This window comes from Ictidomys tridecemlineatus, chromosome 10, assembly GCF_052094955.1.
Source record: "Ictidomys tridecemlineatus isolate mIctTri1 chromosome 10, mIctTri1.hap1, whole genome shotgun sequence".
NCBI lineage: Eukaryota > Metazoa > Chordata > Mammalia > Rodentia > Sciuridae > Ictidomys > Ictidomys tridecemlineatus.
In genome coordinates, this window is record NC_135486.1 from 106,892,870 (window position 1) to 106,910,889 (window position 18,020).

Sequence of the window (18,020 nt, forward strand, 5' to 3'; positions counted from 1 at the left end):
GTAGGGCAGACGGCGCAGCGGGTCACTGAGCTTGGGTCCGAGCCTGGCTCGTTGCTCCGTAGGTAGGCAAAAACCCTTTTCTTTCTGTCCTCTGTACACCTCCCCTCCTCGGGGTCTGCCCCCACCGGGTCTGGCAGCAGCAGATTCCTTGGCGTTTATTGGGTTTTGGGAAACCAAACCAAGTTATTAACCCCTTGCCCTGAGCCAAGATTTTTTTTTTTATACATATGTATATGTATGTATATAAAATTCTCTGCAAATTTACTTATTGGGATTTTTCTTCCCCTTTGCCCATGGCAAGCTCTGTTGCCTCAGGTGTGGACGATTCCAGAAAGGATTTCTTGGCCCTCAGACCCCCATTGCTCCTCTGCCCCCATGGACCTTGATCCAAGCAGACCTGCCTTCGTGGGAGGCTGCCAGCCACATTCATCAGGCAGGCGGGAAACCGGGACCACAGGAGTCCGCGGGACCACAAGATGATCCATGTCCCTTTTGTAGAAAGCACCTTTTCTGGGCTTCTGCCTTCTAGATGTTCCTCCACTTCAAAGTGCTGGGACTGGCCTGCTCCTGGCTTTCTGGGATCTGATAGGGCCTCAGAGGGCTCTCAGAAACCCAGAGCCAGCCCTCCTGCCCTCCTGCACCCACGCTGCCGGCCCGAGAGCCTTCTGGAAGGAAGATTTCTGGAGTTACAGAGTCCACACCTGAGTGGCCAGGGCAGTGTATTTTTAGAAGGGAAATCTCCTGGTCCCTTGCCCAGCCCCATGTCCCCATCCCAGCCAGCCACCCATGTGCCACCCTGCCCAAATTGACCAACCCCAAGGAGACCTGATGTGGGGGACCCAGGTGCTGTCGAAAGTCTGCCTACACTTAGCCTGCTTTGCCGCTGTGGCCCACTGGGGCGGAGACAGAACCATGTGACGTCGCAATGTGAATGATCGCAAGTGTGCACTGCCTGCCTGCCCCTGCCTGCCCCGCTGGCCTCCCTAGCCTGCTGCATCCATCGCTCTGGAGCCAGTCTCCCACTCACACCCTCTTAACAAACCTGCCCTCTCTGCCTTCTCCCTCGCTCCACCCCTTTGGACTCCTGCAGCTCCTCACCACCTCCCTCTCCCAGGCTGGAAAATCCCAGCAGAAATCCAGGCTCCTTCTGATAAATGGATAGATGGAATCTGTGCTCCTGGGACTGCTGGTTTGGGCCACTAGTTGTACTTAACCAAGTGGTGGCTTGGGACGTTGGCAGGAGAACGTGGACTTGGCCATCTGTCTTCCCCCATGCAACCCCTGAGCCAGTTCTGGCTGGGCAGTGCTGCCTTCCATCCTGCCTAGGCCCTGCCCTTGGCCAGCAGCTCCCAGTGCTCTGGCCTTTTGAGGCAGATGAGTCCCTGCTGCACGTGTCCCTCTGCAGCTCCTTGGCTATGGTGAGTCAGGTGTCAGGTGCCTCCTTTCCACTCTTTTGGGTCTGCAGGGCCATCTCCCTGGGAAAGTCAGAAGCAACTCTGTGCCACAAGACAGTTTTTTTGGTGGAGGGTTTGGTTCTTAGGCAGATGGCATCATCATTTCCTGCCAGCTTTGCCACCCAGCCTGCCAGTGTTGATACCCAAGCTGGCCTTGAGGGACTGCTGGCTCTCAGGCTATCAGGACCAGTGGCTGGGGAGAAGCATGTCCTTATTCTCCTACCAGAGAGACAGGTTTAGTCAGCCAGCCAGCCCCACTGTTGCCTAAGCACTTGGCCCCTGGGAACCTTGGTCTCCAGATGCAGAATGGGTTACCTCACCTGCCCCAAGTGCTTCCTGAGTCGAGAACCGTGGCCCGCTGTAGCTTCTGCTGCAGTGGGGACAGCATGGTTCCTCTGGAGGCCCTGATTCTTTTGATCTTCCTACATGGGATCCTGAATCTATACCCTGTCTTTTCTCCTACTACGTGGGATCTTCCCCTTAGCAGGGCTGCGGGGCAGGAAGGTTATCTGGTGCCACAGATAAGAAAACAGGGACTCGGGGGAGACTTGGCACCCAGGCCCCTAAGCATGGGGGTGCTACTGAGAGTCAACTCAGAAGCTAGAGCCCTATTTGAGGCTTGAAGTATGGGGGCCCCAAGCCCCTTAAAAGAGACCATACTTCACCTTCTCCTGTCACCGGCCCCCAGGCTTCCAGCAGTTTGCCACAAGCTCCTTGCCTGGACCCCTCAGCCTGAGCTCCATTTCCCCCTCTTCTTTCCACCTCCTTTTTTCTTCTCTCTTGCCTCCTTCCTCAGCCTCCATGTCTATGTCGGGGCGTGTGTGTGTGTGTGAGATGTGGTGAGCGCTGTCTCCAGTCCTTGTCTGTGTGTCTGTCCCCTGCCCACAGCACAGGTGCATGTCCGTGCTCCCCTCTCAGAAGCCCACCCTGACACCCAGAGCCACTGGGTTGCCCAGGATGCCCATGTGCTGGGCTCTGATTGATGGAGGCCTTGGGCCATGGGTGGGTCTGTGGGCTGGTTCTGGATCCTCCCCCAGAGGCCCCCTGGTGAGGATGGTGGGGAGGTTGGAGCCCAGTGGCTGCTCCAGCCTCAGGGGTTGGGGGTGGTGGGGGGCGGCATGTGCCTAGGCCAGGGCCCTGACTTGCCCCCTGTTTTCTGCACGCCAGATGAGAGCTCCGAGGAGGAGGACGAGGAGGAGGAGCTGGAGGAGGAGGAGGCTGGTGGTGGCTATAGGCTGGGCACCCGAGAGCGGGCCCTGTCGCCAGGCCTGGAGGAGAGTGGTCTGGGCCTGCTGGCCCGGTTTGCAGCCAGCGCCCTCCCCAGCCCCACCGTGGGGCCATCTCTGTCGGTGGTGCAGTTGGAGGCCAAACAGAAGGCCAGGAAGAAAGAGGAGCGACAGGGCCTGATGGGTGAGTGTGGGCAGGCGTGCCACAGGCGGTGGGTGCCTTGGGCCCCATCCCACAGGTGAAACTCAGAGCTGGATAGGAGCAGAGCTGGGAGTGGGTGAAGCATCTGCCCTGTGGGCCAGCCCTGAGTGGTGCCAGTGCTGGTGTTGGTGTCATGGACCCTGGCTTGCTGTCCTCTTGGGGGGTTTATGGCCACCCAAAGATAGCATCCTTTACTCTCATGCTCTGAGCAAACATGGCCCTATGTCCAGTATCCTGGAGGCTATAGGAGCCTAAGGGAGGCCCTTGACCTTCTTAGGGACAAGAAGCCACTCCAGATTAGAATATCAGCTGGCCTGTGAGGGACATGGGAGCTGGCTGAGAAGGAGGTTCAGGGAGAAGCAGCAGCCTAGGTATAGCGAGGAGGAAAGGGATGCCATGCTTGGGCACTGGAGGGGTGCTCTCGGTGAGTTTGAGGTGGAGGGCTAGGCCTCGCAGTGCTGGGGCTGGGCCTGGAGAAGTGCAGGGGGCTTGGCAGGCTCTGTACTCTGTTATTGATCTTGAGGCTTCTCTGTGAGATCAGGCTCTCCCTCCCACTGCCCCAATGGGGTAACTGAGGCCACAACACTAATACTTGGGCAGGAGACTTGGGCTCATCCTGGTCTCACTTCCTTCCTGAGGGGGCATGGGATTCTCCTGGTAGGTGCTGGGACAGGGAAATGGGCACCATGATGCTACCCTGCTACTCTCTGCAGGCCTCCTCTGAATGACCCCTCTCCCCAGCTTAGGGACAGAGCCTCACTCTCAGCCTGCAGTGCCTCTTGAGGCCCCATTTCTGGCCATGCCAGGCTCCAGGCCCCGACCCTGCCTTCCCCCTCCTTCCTTTCACTTCCTCTCACCATTATTCCCTGGGCTTCAGACTTGGCTTTCCTGCAGGGTGCCATCAGTGCCCTCAAGCTTGCTCCTGTCAGGATGTGCCTTGCAGAAGCAGCTGAAGGACTTTTCCCCAGAGCCCAAACTTGAACAGGACTCTTTTCTCAGAATTTGTTCCTAGTTGCCTCTTGGTGGGATTCCATCTGTTTCTCCACCAGCCTCCTGCCACACCCCCACCCCAAAACTTCAGGTTACTGGCTCTAGTGCCTTCAGCTTTTATACTTGCTTTTGCTGAAGGAGCAGACATCCATTCCGTCCGTCCAAATTGTCCAGTGGGTTGACCCAGGGTTCGAATTGTTCCCTTCTTATATTTTTCACGTCTGAAGGGTCTGGAGTGATGTTTCTTTTTTAATTTCTGATATAATTTCCGCCTCCTTTTTCTCGCCTTCCTCATCATTCTGGCTAGAAATTACCCACTTCAATGATTTCTGCTGTTATTTCCTCTCTTCTGTTTTCTTTGGGTATAATTTGCACCTGCTTTTCTTAGGGTAGAAGCTTATGTTGCTGCTTTGGGATCTTATTCTTTTCCAATACAGACATTGAAAGCTCTATAAACTTCTAGTAATGCTGCTGTAGTTGCACCTCACATATTTTGATATGATTATTGTATTTTTATTATCCAGGATATTTTCTAGCTTCTCTTTTGATTTCTGCTTTGACCCAATAATTATTTAGGAAAGTATTTGTTTTCCAAATATTTGAGAAAAGTTGCCTGGTTATCTGATTGTTGTTGATTTCTAATAAAACTCCATCGTGGATTGAGAGCATAGCTATACTATCATTTCAATCTTTTATTTTACTTAAGTAATTTATTTTTGTGGTACTGGGGATTGAACCCAGGGCCTTATGCATGTGAGGCAAGCACTCTACCAACTGAGCTGTATCCCCAGCCCTCAACCTTCTAATTTTTACAAAATTAAAAAATATCTGGCATTTTCCCAGTAGGTGTACACTTAATATATGTTTTCTGATGTTGTTACGTACATTATTCCACAAATATCACCCACATCAGTGTGATCAGTAGAGTTCATATCTATGTCTTTGCAGTTTGTTTCTTGTCTGGTTCTCTCAGTTGCTTAGAGATAGGTAAAATCTCCAACTGTGATTGCACAATCTTCTCTTTCTCCTTTTAATTCTGTCAATTTTTGCTTCATGTACCTGCAGCTCTATTATTGGGTGGAAACATGATTATGATTGTTGTTTTCCTCTTGACTTTGTTATTACAGAAGTGTTCTTTTCTACCTCTAGTAACATTTTGTTTTGAAATTCATTTTGTCTGGTATCACATAATCACTCCAACTTTCTTAGGCTGACTATTTGCTTTGTATCTCTTTTCCCATCCATTTACTCTCATTTTGTCTATATCTGATGTGAGTCTCTTGTAGATGCCATTTAGTCGTTGTTTTTCATCCTTTAATTTCTGTCTTGTGTGTGTGTGTGGCGTGTGTGTGTGTGTGTGTGTGTGTGTGTGTGTGTGTATGTATGTATGTTTGTTACTGGGGATTGAGCCTGGGAGTGCTGAGCTATACCTTCTGCCCTTTTTAGAGATAGGGTCTCACTCACTAAGTTGCCCAGACCAGCCTCCAACTTTGAGTCTTTCTGTTTCAGTCTCCTGAACAGTTGAGATTATAGGCATGTGCCTGGCTTGTTTTTGTTTTTTCAGTGTTGAATCTATAATATTTAATGTAATTATTAATATGGTTGGATTTGAATCTACTTTAAAAAAAGTAGTAGTATTGATATAATTTATATACCATAAGCTACACCTTCAAATGTGTGATAATTCAGTGGTTTTTATTGTATTCATAGACTGGTGCAACCATCACCACTACTTTAGATCATTCTCATTGGTCCCAAATGAAACGCAACACCCATTTGCACTCTCCCACCAAATTCCCACCAAATTCCAGCCCTAAGCACCACTTCTTTCTGTCTTTAGAGATTTACCTGTTCTTAATATGTCACATAAATGAAATCCTATAACACGTGGCCTTTGTATTCATTCACTTTGCATAGTGGTTTCCAGGTTCATCTGTGTTGTAGCATTATCAGTATTCCATTTCTTTTTATGGATGAATTCCAGTCCATTTTATATAGTTGTACCATATCTTCCCTACTCCTCAGTTGAGGGACATTTAGGTAGTTTCCATTTTTTGAATTTTATGGATAATGGGTCTATGAATATGTGTGTACAGAACATATATTTTCAGTTCTCTAGCAGTGGAATTCTGGGTCATTTGGTAATTTCATGTAACCTTTTAAGGAATTGCCCAACTCTTTTTCCAAAGTGGCATTCCACTACCAGTGTACGAGCTTCCGGTTTCTCTACACCCTCAGCAATACTTGCTATTATCTTTCTTTTTTATTACAACCACTTTAGTGGGTGTGAAGTATGGTATCTCATTTTGGGTTGTTTGTTTGTTTGTTTTGTGCTGGGAATGGAATCCAGGGTCTCATACATGCTAGACAAGCATTCTACCACTGAGCTGTTACCCCCCCCCCTCTTTATTTTGATTTGCATTTCTCTCATAACTAATGACGTTGAGCATATTTTTAGTGGCCAGTTCTGAAACTTCTTTTGGGAAATATCTCATTTAAATCCTTTAGTCATTTAAAAAACTTGTGTTTTTGTATTGTTGAATAAGAATTTTTAAAAAATATATTCTAGTTACAGCTCTCTTATCACACAAATGATTTACAAGTATTTTCTAACTTTCTTTTGAGTGGTTTATTCACTTTTTTGATAGTGTTATTCAAAAACCAAAATTTTTAATTTTGATGAATCCAGTTTATCTGATTCTTTTCTTGTCACTTGTGTTTCTGGTGTCATATGTAAGAAAGTATTGCATAATCCAGGGTCATAAATATGTATTCCTGGTTTCTCTTAAGACTGCTATAGTTTTGCTCTTTTATTTATGTCTGTGATCCATTTTTAGTGAATTTCCTTATGTGGAATGGTGTGGGGGACTTTTGCATGTGGATATCCCATTGTCATTTTGTGTGTTATTATTATGTGTTGAAAAGTCTATTCTTTCGTTGGTCTTGCTGCTTTTGTTGAAAATCAATTGAACGTAAGTGTGAGGGATTATTTCTGGGCCTTGAGTTTTTATTCCACTCTTCCACTCTTATGCCAATACCACACTGTTTTGATGACTATAGCTTGTGTAATTGTTGAAACTGGGAAGTGAGGGTTCCCTATCTTTGTATCCCCCTCCTTTTAAAGTTTTCTTGGAGCTTCTGAGTCCCTTATACTTCCATATGACTTTTAGAATCAGATTAATATTTTCGGCAAAAAAAGCCTACTGGGATTCTGATGGGAATTGTATTGAAGTTGTAGACCAGTTTGGGAAATATTGTTATCTTCACAATATAAATCTTTTGATCCATGAACATGGGATGTTTTCCCCTTTATTTGGATCTTCTTAAATTCATTTTAGCAATGTGCTGTACTCTCCAGTGTATGAGTTTCACATCTCTTTTGTTTACCCTTTCTGATGCTATTGTAAGTGGAATTATTTTCTTTTCATTTATGGAGTGCTTGTTGCTAGTCTGTAGAAATACAATTGATTTATTTTATGTCGATCTTGTGTACTCTGCAAACTTGATGAACTCATTTATTAGTTCTAGTGGATTTTTGTAGACTCCTTAGGATTTTTTGTATACTAGAATCCTGTCTTTTGCAAACGGACATAGTTTGACCTCTCCCTTTATGTTATATGTGTCTTCATTTATTTCATTTATTTTTCTTGCCTGATTCACCTGCCAAGAGCCTCTCCAGTAGAAAACTGAATAGAAGTGATGAGAGAAGACATCTTTGACTTATTTTTGACTGTAGGGAGAAAGCTTTCAGTCTTTTACCATTAAGTATGGTATTAACTCTGAATCTTTCTTTCCATATGAATTTGGAAAAATTCTTTTGTCAGGTTAAGGAAGAAACTTCTATTTCTAGTTTGCTAGTGATTTTATAATGAAAGGATATTAAGTATTGGCAGATGCCTTTTCTGTGTCTATCAAGGTGTACATATAATTTTAGGTCTTTATTCTATTAATAATGGGTATTGAATTGCTTGATTTTTTTTTTTTTTTTTGGGTATATTGAACCAACCTTGCATTGCATTTCTGGGAGAAATCCCCTTGGTCATGATATAGTCTTTGTTGTTGTTGTTCTTTTTATATATACATGACAGTAGAAAGTATTTCGACATATCATACTTACATGGAATACAACTTATTCTAATTAGGATCCCATTCTTGGGGTTGTACATGACGTCGAGTTTCACTGGTTCTGTAGTCTTTTTTTTTTTTTAAATATCTATTCTTTAGTTATGCATAATACCTTTATTTTTTTTATTTTTATGTGGTGCTGAGGATTGAACCCAGGGCCTCGCACGTGCTAGGCGAGCCGTCTACCGCTGAGCCACAACCCCAGCCCTATAGTCTTTTTTAATATGTTCTTAAATATTTGGGAAATATTGTTATCACAGGTTTATAAGTGTTCTTTCTAAAGGATTGACCCTTATATCTTTTTTTGTCTCTAATAACAATTTTTTTTCTTCAAAAGTTTATTTACATTAGTGCAGGCACTCTAGTTCTCTTTTGATTACTATTTGCATGATATATTTTTTTCATCCCCTGACTTTTCATTTGTATCTTATCCTTTTGTCTATTTTGTTGTTATTCTGTTTTGCTGCTTTTTTCTTTTTGTTGGTACTAGGAATTGAACCCACCTATTGAGCTACATCCCCAGCTCTTTATATTTCATCTTAAGGTAGGATATTGCTAAATTACCCACAGTGGACTTAAACTTGGTATATTCCTCCTTCAGCCTCTTCAGTAGCTGGGAATACAGGTGCGTGTCACTATGCTACCATGCTTTGCTTGTACCTGTGTTTTTCTGTTTGTTTATTATGTTTAGGATTCCATTTTAATTTTCCTATTAGGTTTTTCAGTATCTTTGTGGATTTCTTTTTTTTTTTTTTTTTTACTACTGAAGATTAAACTCAAGAGTGCTCTACCACTGAGTCATAGCCCCAGACCCTATTATTTTGAGGTGACGTCTCCCTAAGGCTGGCCTTGAATTTGTGATTTTCCTGCCTCCACTTCCTGAGGAGCAGGCATTATAGGTGTGTGCCACCATGCCTGGTTGGAATTTTAAAATAGAAAATAGAACAATATATATTCCAAATTATTCACTTTACAGCTGATAATAGTCCATTTTTAGTTGGTAATGTTATTTCACATAAAATACAGAAAACTCACAACCTCATAGATCCGTATCACTCTCCATCTTTTAAATTATACATGTTACATGTGGTACATGTACATGTCATCAACTCCAGAAAAGAATGTTATTAATTAAGTGGTAAACACTTATATGGCTTATAAATTTAGAGGAGAAAAAATGTTAAAGTCATCCTTTTGCATTTATTCAGGTATTTACAGTTTCTGAAGATTAGAGTTTCCATGTAGCATTAGCCTAAGGAGGTTCATTTGGCATTTTTGTACGGTAGGTGTGCTGGTGGTAAATTTTCTTAGTGTTCTTTTTTTCTGAAAACATTCCCATTTTCACTTTCATTCTTGAGTGATATTTACCCTGCGGGTAGAATTTTGTGTTTACAATTTTTCTTTTAGCACTTTAAAGGTGATCCACTTAAACTCTCCTCTGGCTTCCAGTTTCTGATGAAAAGTTACCCATCAGTCTGATTGTTCTGTAAGGGATAGGTCATGTGTGAGTCAGCTTTTGGTTATTATAACAAATACCTGAGATAATCAACTTAAAAAAGAAGAAAGGTTTATTTTGGTTCACAGTTTTGCAGTTTCAGTCCATGACAGATTGGTCGAGTTGTTTTGGGCCTGTGGCAGCACAGTATGCGCAGTACATCATAGTGGGAGTGCACAGAAGAGGAGGACATTCATCTCCTGGAGGGAAAGAAGAGAGGGTGTGGGGAAGAGACTGGAATCCCCCAATCCTCTCTGAGGCCATGCCCCCAGTGACCTAAGACCTCCAACCAGGCTCCACCTCCTGAGTGTCCCACCACCTCTTAGTAGCCATGCTAGAGGGCAAGCTTCTAAACCCTGGGGGACATTCCAGATGCAGACTCTGGCAGGGTGGGTTTCTCTTGCCGCTCTCCAGGTTGTCTTTGACTGTCAACCCTGGCTGGGACGCGCCTCAGTGGACTTCTTGCGTTGACACTCTTTGGCAGTCATTTAATGTCTTAAGTCTGCAAATATCTGTTGCCACCAGCTATTAACACTCAAGATTTTTTTCCTTGCCATCAAACAGACCTCAGATTCTGTTACTTTGTTTTAATTATATCCAGTCAGGTCTTAGGTCCCTTCAGTGAATCTCTTATTTCCAAAATTGTCAATTTCAGTTCTGCAGTTTCCATGTAGTTCTTTTCAATTGTATGTTTGTCTGCTTGCCCTTTTTGTCTCTGGTAAAATTTCCAGATGTTGAAAATGAGTTTTGATTTACTCATTTGAGATAGGTATGGCATCCTTAATAGAATCTTCATCTGCTCCAGCATCAGCTTCATCTTGGGGTAATGCAGTTGGTTTTCTTTACTTTCTTGAATGTTGTGCTTCTTCTTGGTTCTTGTCTGTCAAGTGATTTGAGTTGTGTGCTGTACATTGTGGAGGTGAGGTTGTGCAGGGTCAGAGTGGCCTTGTTTTGCTTCACAGAGGGATGTTTCTTTTCCATGGCAGGTGTTGGCCTAGTGGGACTTGAGCTCAATTTTTGTTTCCCACCATGGGCTGTCTTCAGATAGGGCTGCGTTGGGCCTGTTCTGTGTGGGGGTGACTTGGGGCTACTTAGACCTACTTAGAGGTATGAATGGGCAGATGGAGGTCATTGATCCCCCTTTCTCCTATCTTCTGTGTGGTGAGTTCCTAGGATTCTCTTCCCTGCTTTCTGAGATCAGAAGGACTCACTGCTTCCCATGCATGCTGGGCCCTCCTTACTGTGTGCACCAGGAAGACTGTGCCCAGAACTAGGTAGAAGTGTATGGATGAGGTCTCATTGCTGTAGCTCCAGTTCCTTGCTTCCAAGCCAGCTCTCTTTGCAACTCCATCCACTCTCCACACTTGCTTCTTACACAACACACCTGCAGTGCGCCCCACGCCTCCAGGTGTTCTAGTGGTTTTCCAGGGGCCTGTCATTGGACCCGACCCACCTGAGCACCCCAGGCACATTGTTATGTCTAAAAGCATAACTCTCAAGCCTGAGTTTTACATCCTGGACCGCCATCAACCATGAAAATCCCTAGCTCCCTCCCCATTCAAAACTGTTGACAAACATTCCACTAACAAATGATGAGTTAAAACTAATGGCATCATTAAACTCTGCAAGTGACTCCCAGTGGGTGACCTCTGTCTGTCCCTGCTGTGGCTGCCTCTTTTGGGGCCGGTTATACCCCTTCCCACAAATCCTTGTGGACAGGCCCCCAGCTGCAGCATGTGGGATTGATAGGGTTGATAGGCAGGGTTGATTGAACCCTGGTCTTGGCTCCTGTGCTTCTGGTGGTGGCGGGGGGTGCTGGATCCCAACAGGCTGTCTCAAACGTCTCATCTCTGGGCTCCAGCTCCCTTTTCAACCCCTGTCCCAGGGGGAAGTGCCTGGAGCCTCTCACTTGCGTGCTTTGCCTGTGTACTGGGCCTCAGGAGAATTCCCAGCCATCTCTGGGAGGTGAAGCAGGCAGGGTGGGCTGAAAGGTGGACAGAAATGCTGTGCTGTGGTGGTGCCATATGAGGGAGCTGTGGATAGACCGGATGCCTGAGGGCCGGGGGCGGGGCCGGGCGGGGAGGGTGTCAAGGGGCCTCCTTACAGCGGACTCAGGGGTTTTCCAAGTTGAAGTTGGAGCTCGATGGTGCTTCAGGCGGAGGGGACTGCGGAAGCAAAAGCCAGGAGGTTAGAAGGGGTAGAGGACCATCATGCTGAGCTAAAGCCGGTGGCTCTGCAGTTTATTGGAGGTTATGTGGCAAAGGAGCCCCCAGCGTAGGTCCCTAGGCTCTTGGAAGGGATGCTGAGCCTCCTGCCCAGGAGCGGAGGGGCTGGGCCCCAGGGCTCAGGGGTTCTAGTGAGGCTCCGCCTTCTGAGGGGGTCGGGGCGCAGCCGCTGGAGGCTTCAGGGAGCCTGTGAGAGAGGCCCTGGGGGTTGGGGCTTTCCGCGGGCTTTCCCAGCCGCCTTGCAGGTGTGTAACCTCCCTTCCCCTGCCCTGTCTTCTGGGGTTTCCAGGGGCCACGTTGGAGGTGCTGGGGGGCTCAGGTGGGTCAGGGACCCAGTTCTCAGCGGAGCTCTGGGGAGGGGTTGGAGGCAGCACCTGTCAGCCAGGGGTGGGGATAGCAAGCCGCCTGGGCAAGTGCCACTGCTTTCTGGGCCTCAGTTTCCTCTCCTGAAAACTGAAGAGTCCCTCCAGGAGTACAGTCCCCGGGAGAAATGGGTCTGGAGTCTTCGTGCTAGCAGCCAGGGGCAGAGTGGCTGGGAGAAGGAACCCCAGACCCTGGCCACAGCCCCCCTCCTCCCTGTCCAGGCACAGAGTTCGAGTACACGGACTCGGAGAGTGAGGTCAAGGTGCGCAAGCAGTCGCCTGCTGGGCTGCTGCGGCCCAAGAAGGGGCTGGGGGAGCCGGGCCCTTCCCTGGCTGTGCCCCCGCCCAGCGCCCGAGGCCCAGGCCCCAACAGCCCGGACAAGGCCAAGCTGGCAGCGGAGAAGGGGCGCAAGGCGCGTAAGCTACGGGGCCCCAAGGAGCCTGGCTTCGAGGCCGGGCCAGAGGCCAGCGACGACGACCTGTGGACCCGGCGCCGCAGTGAGCGCATCTTCCTGCACGACGCCTCGGCCGCAGCTCCTGCGCCCAGCAACGCAGCGCCCGCCCCCAAGCCCAGCCGTGGTGGCAAGGGCGGCTCAGCGGTGAGCCCGCGCAAGGACACCGGCCGTGCCAAGGACAGGAAGGACCCCAGGAAGGTAGGGGCTCAGCACAGGTGTGGGGCCTTGGGAAGGAGGCTGGGGTCCCCTAGTCTTGGGAACTGGCTCTGAGTTAGCCTGTGCTGATGAAAGCCCTGCTTTGCTGCCCCTTCCTTACAGAGCCCTTCATCTCTGTCCCATCTCTGGATGACCCTTAAAAATATGGATAAATACCCGAAGCCCCATATTGTTGGCTTTTCACCATGATAGCAAAAATACCTGAGATAGGTAGCATATAAAGAGAAAGGTGTCCTTTGGCTCTCAGTTTGGGGAGTTCTGAGCCATGAGTGATTGGCCCCAGTGTTCTGAGCCTGTGGTGAGCCCCACGTCATGGCAGGAGCCTGTGGTGAAGCAAAACCTGCTCACCCAGCCAGCCACGGATGAGGGAGGGCAAGGAAGTCCCCCAATGACCCATTGGCCCTACTTCCTAAAGTCCTACCACCTCCCAATAGCCCAGCCTGGGAATCAAGCATCCAGCCTTCAGAGACTCTTGTCCCATCATAGCAGACCCCAGGGAAGATATCCAAAAAACCCATTGGTGATCTGGTGCCAGACCTGCTCCTTTATGAATGTATTTAATAAGGGGGTGTGGCATTGGGTCTAGTAAGGACTTTTCAGGGTGCCTATAGTAACTGTCATGGGCTGGGGACCCTGGTGGTTTCTGTTGGTGGCACTGGCACTAGCACTGCCAATATCATGGTGGTTTGTGGCCTCCAGTCTTCACCTGCAGGAAAACCTCATTTCTTCAGAGGTAAAAACGTGAGACAGAGATGGGATTTGTGTGTGTAGATTGAACCCTGGGCTTCATTCATGCTAAGCAAACACTCTATCACTGAGCTACATTTGCAGCTCATACATTCTTGAATTGTCTCCATGGATACTCTAAATTAAGAAAACTTGCCTTTCAAGAACACCAGGATAGGGGACATGTTCTCCTTTTGCATTGGCTGCTAGGAATTGCATGGTCAGTGGTTCCCTGCTTAAATAATTGTGTTCAGGTTTGATGGCCAGCTCTCTACAGTATTCAATACCTTTATTCTACCTTGAGTCCCTGATGGAGGATGTGCACTCAAGTAGCAATGACCTTTTAGGAAAAAATGATGAAAAGGGATTACACTCAGAAATTTATTTTATGAGTGCATGGTAGTACACTCCTTAATCCCTGGGTCTTGGGACGTTGTGGCAGGAGGATTGTGAAGTTCAAGACTGCCCTTGGCAATTTAGTGAGACCATGTCTTGAAATAAAAGATACGAGGGTCTGGTGGGGAGAAGGGGCTGTGTTTGATGAGCATCACCCACAGGCCTCTGGTGTTTGTGCTCACCTCTTTTCTCCTCCGAGCTATCTCATGTTTTTCAGGGTCTTAGAGAAAAAGTGCAGGGTGAATAATAATATTAATACCAGGTGACCCAAGATAGGCCCAGATACATTCGAACTACTTACCATGCAGATAGTCACACTCCCTTTATCTGCGGGGGACTCGTTCCCAGACCCCTAGTGAAGGCCTGAAACTACAGATAGTCCTGACCTCTGTGCTTCCATACCACCACTGTTTTTTTTTTTTTTTTTTTAAGAGAGAGAGAAAGAGAGAATTTTTTAATATTTATTTTTTAGTTTTTGGCGGACACAACATCTTTGTTTGTATGTGGTGCTGAGGATTGAACCTGGGCCTCATGCATGCCAAGCAAGCGCGCTACGGTTTGAGCCACATCCCCAGCCTCATACCACCACTGTTGTCCTGAGGACTGAGATGGCTGCTGAGTGGCCCAGGGCAGGTGGACATACAGCATGAACATGTGGACAGAGGACCCACCCGAGTCCTGGGGGGCATGGGGCAGGATATCTCAGGGCCTCACAAGCTTTGGTCATGTTTCTCAGAGCAGCAGGTAGTTTGAGGCTTATGAATTGTTTATTCCTGAAACTTGGCATCTAGCATTTGCAGACTGTGGTTGACTGTAGGTTACGGAAACCACAGAAAGTAAGTGCAGGTAAGTGGGGATGGCTGTGTTTCATTTATTGAGTGCTCCACCATGTGAAGTAGGTTCCTCATGTTAACCACACTTCCCAGGTGGCCCACAAGATGGCAGGTACCTGCTGGGACCGTGGCCACACTCCCCAGAGCTAAGCTGTCCACACTGGGTATTTCTTGCCAGGGCCTGGGCCTGATCACCAGTCCACACTGCCCTTTCGGCCTCTCCCAGGATGACGCCTTCGGTTGGAGGCCCTGGAGTCCCATTCCTGGCCTCTGCATAACTGGGGCTGTTGGGGTAGAGGATGCCAGGGTCAGCCAGGCCTAGCCTTTTGGTGGTGGAGCAAGAGACCAGGTAAATTGTCAGTAAAAGGAGACTCTACCCAGGAGCCACCCAGGAATCACCATGGTTGGCATTGCTTTGAGATCTGCTTTTGTGTCCTATCTCTTATTTAAACTTTTTAAAAAATTTTTTTGTAGTTGTAGATGGACACAATACCTTTATTCTTATTTTCATGTGGTGCTGAGGATCAAACCCAGTGCCTTCCACATGTGAGGCGAGCATGCTACCACTGAGCCCTTGCTAAATAGCTGAGTCTAGCTTTCTTGTGATCCTCCAGCCTCAGCCCCCTGAACTGCAGGGATTACAGGTGTGCACCATGGTGTCTGGCTGTTGCTAACACTTTGCTAACATACATGGGGCTTCCTGGAAGAGCTCTGTACGAAGCCCATGTCTGAGTCTCTCTGTGGACCAGGCCCAGGAGTGGGACCTGCAGGTCCAGCCCGTGGATTCTGACCCACTCTCCCTGAGGTACAGCCTCCTGAGTGCTGGGATTACAGGCATGTGCGACCTCACTGAGTTTAACCTTATGGACTTTTATGTTACTTTGATTTTTTTATCAATATTTCTAGCTGGCTGTGGGTCATAGCACTGTCTGGGTGTCCGTCCCATGGTGACATCTCCTCCCGCCTTCACCTTGCTGGCTGCTGGTGATTTAGTAGCTGATGGACTTTTGCCACCATAATTACCAAAGCAAAGGATGTCTCCATTTGGTGTCAGAACCTCTGTCATTTTGGGAGCTATTTTCTTATTAAAATAAAAGGGATTGGGGGTTCCCAGAAATGATTTTACTGATCAAAGGGAAAAAAAGTTATTGGTTTTATCTGTTAATGACGGTAATCAGGAAGAAAAGGAAGAAAGGAAAAATCCACTGAGACACCCCCCCCCCCACCTGGCCATGAACAGCTGCAAAGCCATGTGCTGTAAGATAAGGTGTCCACGCCAGAGGAGGAGGCAGCGTGGCCGCGGACATCCTTGTCACCCTGAGAGGCCCTGGGCTTTCAGGAATATGAATGGGATTACAATGTGCATCAGAAACAAGAAAATACAGTGTGTAGGTGCGAATGTCCAAGAGGAGGACCAGGACAGTTCCCTTTTTGTCCTTTTAGTGCTCTTTGCTTTGAATTTTAGGTTTGATGTGGATGTTGTGACGGTAGTATCTCAGTAACATCTGCCCACTGTTACCTTTTCCTGTCTGAATTTTCAGCGACCTAACAATGCAGCCTTGGTTGGCCATTTGTTTTTCGACAGGTCTCTTGTTGTTTACTGTACTTATTTATCTTTTATGGTGCAGGGGGTGGAATCAGGGCCTGGTGCATGCTAGGGGAGCACTGAGCCACACCCTTAGCCCGACACGTCCCTTAAGAAGCATGGAGGCGCGCCCCCACTTCTACTACCCGAAGCCTCTGGCTCATGCCTGCTGTAGATCTCGCCCAGCATAGGCTTTGCTGGTTTTGGCTCCTGGTCGGAGCACAATGTGACATTAGCAGCTGGAACAGAGGCTGTCACTGTGTTTGGAGGCACCAGTTTCGGTGACAGGCCACTGGTCATCCAGGTTGTTTCCGGGTCTTTGCTTGGATCAGCAAAGACACACACGATGTCTGCTTCAGAAGGGTAGGGCCAGTTCCAGTTCAGCCTCATCAGCGTAGGGAGGAGGGCGAGTTCCTCCAGGCTGGGCACCATGAGGTGCCAGGAGGGCACACCCCTCACTATGGGGACTCCGTGGAAGTGACTTGGGCGGCATTGTGGAAGTGACTTGGTTGGCAGCTAAGTGGCTTTAAATGCCTTTCCAGGAATAGGTACTCCAGATCTAGCTGGTCTGTAAGCTAGGGTCTTTTCTCTCTTTTTAAATTCATTTTTGGCATTATTTGAAAAAGTGACAGAGTAAGCCACCTACAGGTGTGTGGTTGGAGGGGACGGAGTGAGTGCCAGCCCCCACTCCGTGGCACACCCACAGCTGTTATTCAGCAGAAATGGGGCTCCCACCCTGTGCTCCAGCTGTGCGCAGGAAGAGTTCCAAAGCGGGGCTTTGGTCACTCCCAGCTGTGTTTTAAACACCATGTGGGCTAATGTGTCCGTGTGGCCTTCTTGTCTGCCTGGTTGTATGTGCCTGTCCCTCCAGAACGCACCTTGTGTGCTGTCACCAGTAGCGCTGCTGGAGAGGAGTCACTTGCCCATATGCAAGTCAGGTTGTCCTCTTGTTTGGGGGCAGCACGGAGTGTGTGATAGTGACGGGGTAGTCGAGATTACAAACAGAAGTGCTGGCAGAGCACAAGGTGTTCTGATCTTCTGGGTGTGGCACTTGGGGTCGGGGGGACCTGGAAGGGCTGAGCCAGGGGAGAGCAGCATGGGGCCCTGTGTCCCCACCCAGCGTCCTGGGCTCTCCCTCCCCCCTGAGCATCCTGCTTGTTCTTTCCTCCTCCAGAAGAAGAAAGGGAAAGAGACTGGGTCAGGAGCTGCACTGCCACCACCTCGTGTCCCCGCCCTGCCCTCCGAGGCCAGGGCCCCTCATGCTGGGCCCCTGGCAACCGCCAAGAGGAGCAAGGCCAAAGCCAAAGGCAAGGAGGCGAAGAAGGAGGTGAGCCTTCCCAGAGGGTGCACACAGAGGATCAGGCCTGGGCCAGTCCGCAGTGTGGGGGCAGCACTGGAGCCCACTGCGTGGCCCTCTGTGCTCCTGCAGCAGGGGTTGGTACCGAGACCCAGGGTCTTCCACGTGCTACTCTGTGTTTACTCTAACTGCAGCCAAGGCTCAGCAAGCAAGATGACCAGCTGTGGTCCCCATGCTCTTAGCAGGGTCAGGAGACACCTGGCCACCACCATGAGGCTGTCTGGCAACAGGAGCACCTGCTCAGTGCCAGGTCCCCTTTGGGATCCACAGGCTTTACGCGGTTGACAGGGGATGTGCCTGGGTGTGCCCCTGTACCCGTTAGCTGCTGCCCAGGCTGTTTCCTCAAGCCTTTGCATGTGGCTGGAGATGCCCC

The 18,020-nt window shown here is 48.5% G+C and overlaps 1 protein-coding gene across 10 annotated transcripts in view; it reads left to right on the forward strand.

The window, feature by feature from the left end:
- Window positions 1–18,020, forward strand: part of Tnrc18 (trinucleotide repeat containing 18) — a 92,214-nt gene that overhangs the window by 60,118 nt on the left and 14,076 nt on the right. For all 10 annotated transcript variants that reach the window (XM_078023650.1, XM_078023651.1, XM_078023654.1 and 7 more), the window contains 3 exons: window positions 2,622–2,864; window positions 12,302–12,732; window positions 17,465–17,617. In XM_078023650.1, coding sequence (XP_077879776.1) covers window positions 2,622–2,864; window positions 12,302–12,732; window positions 17,465–17,617 — 827 coding nt within the window. The remainder of the gene's footprint in view (window positions 1–2,621; window positions 2,865–12,301; window positions 12,733–17,464; window positions 17,618–18,020) is intronic.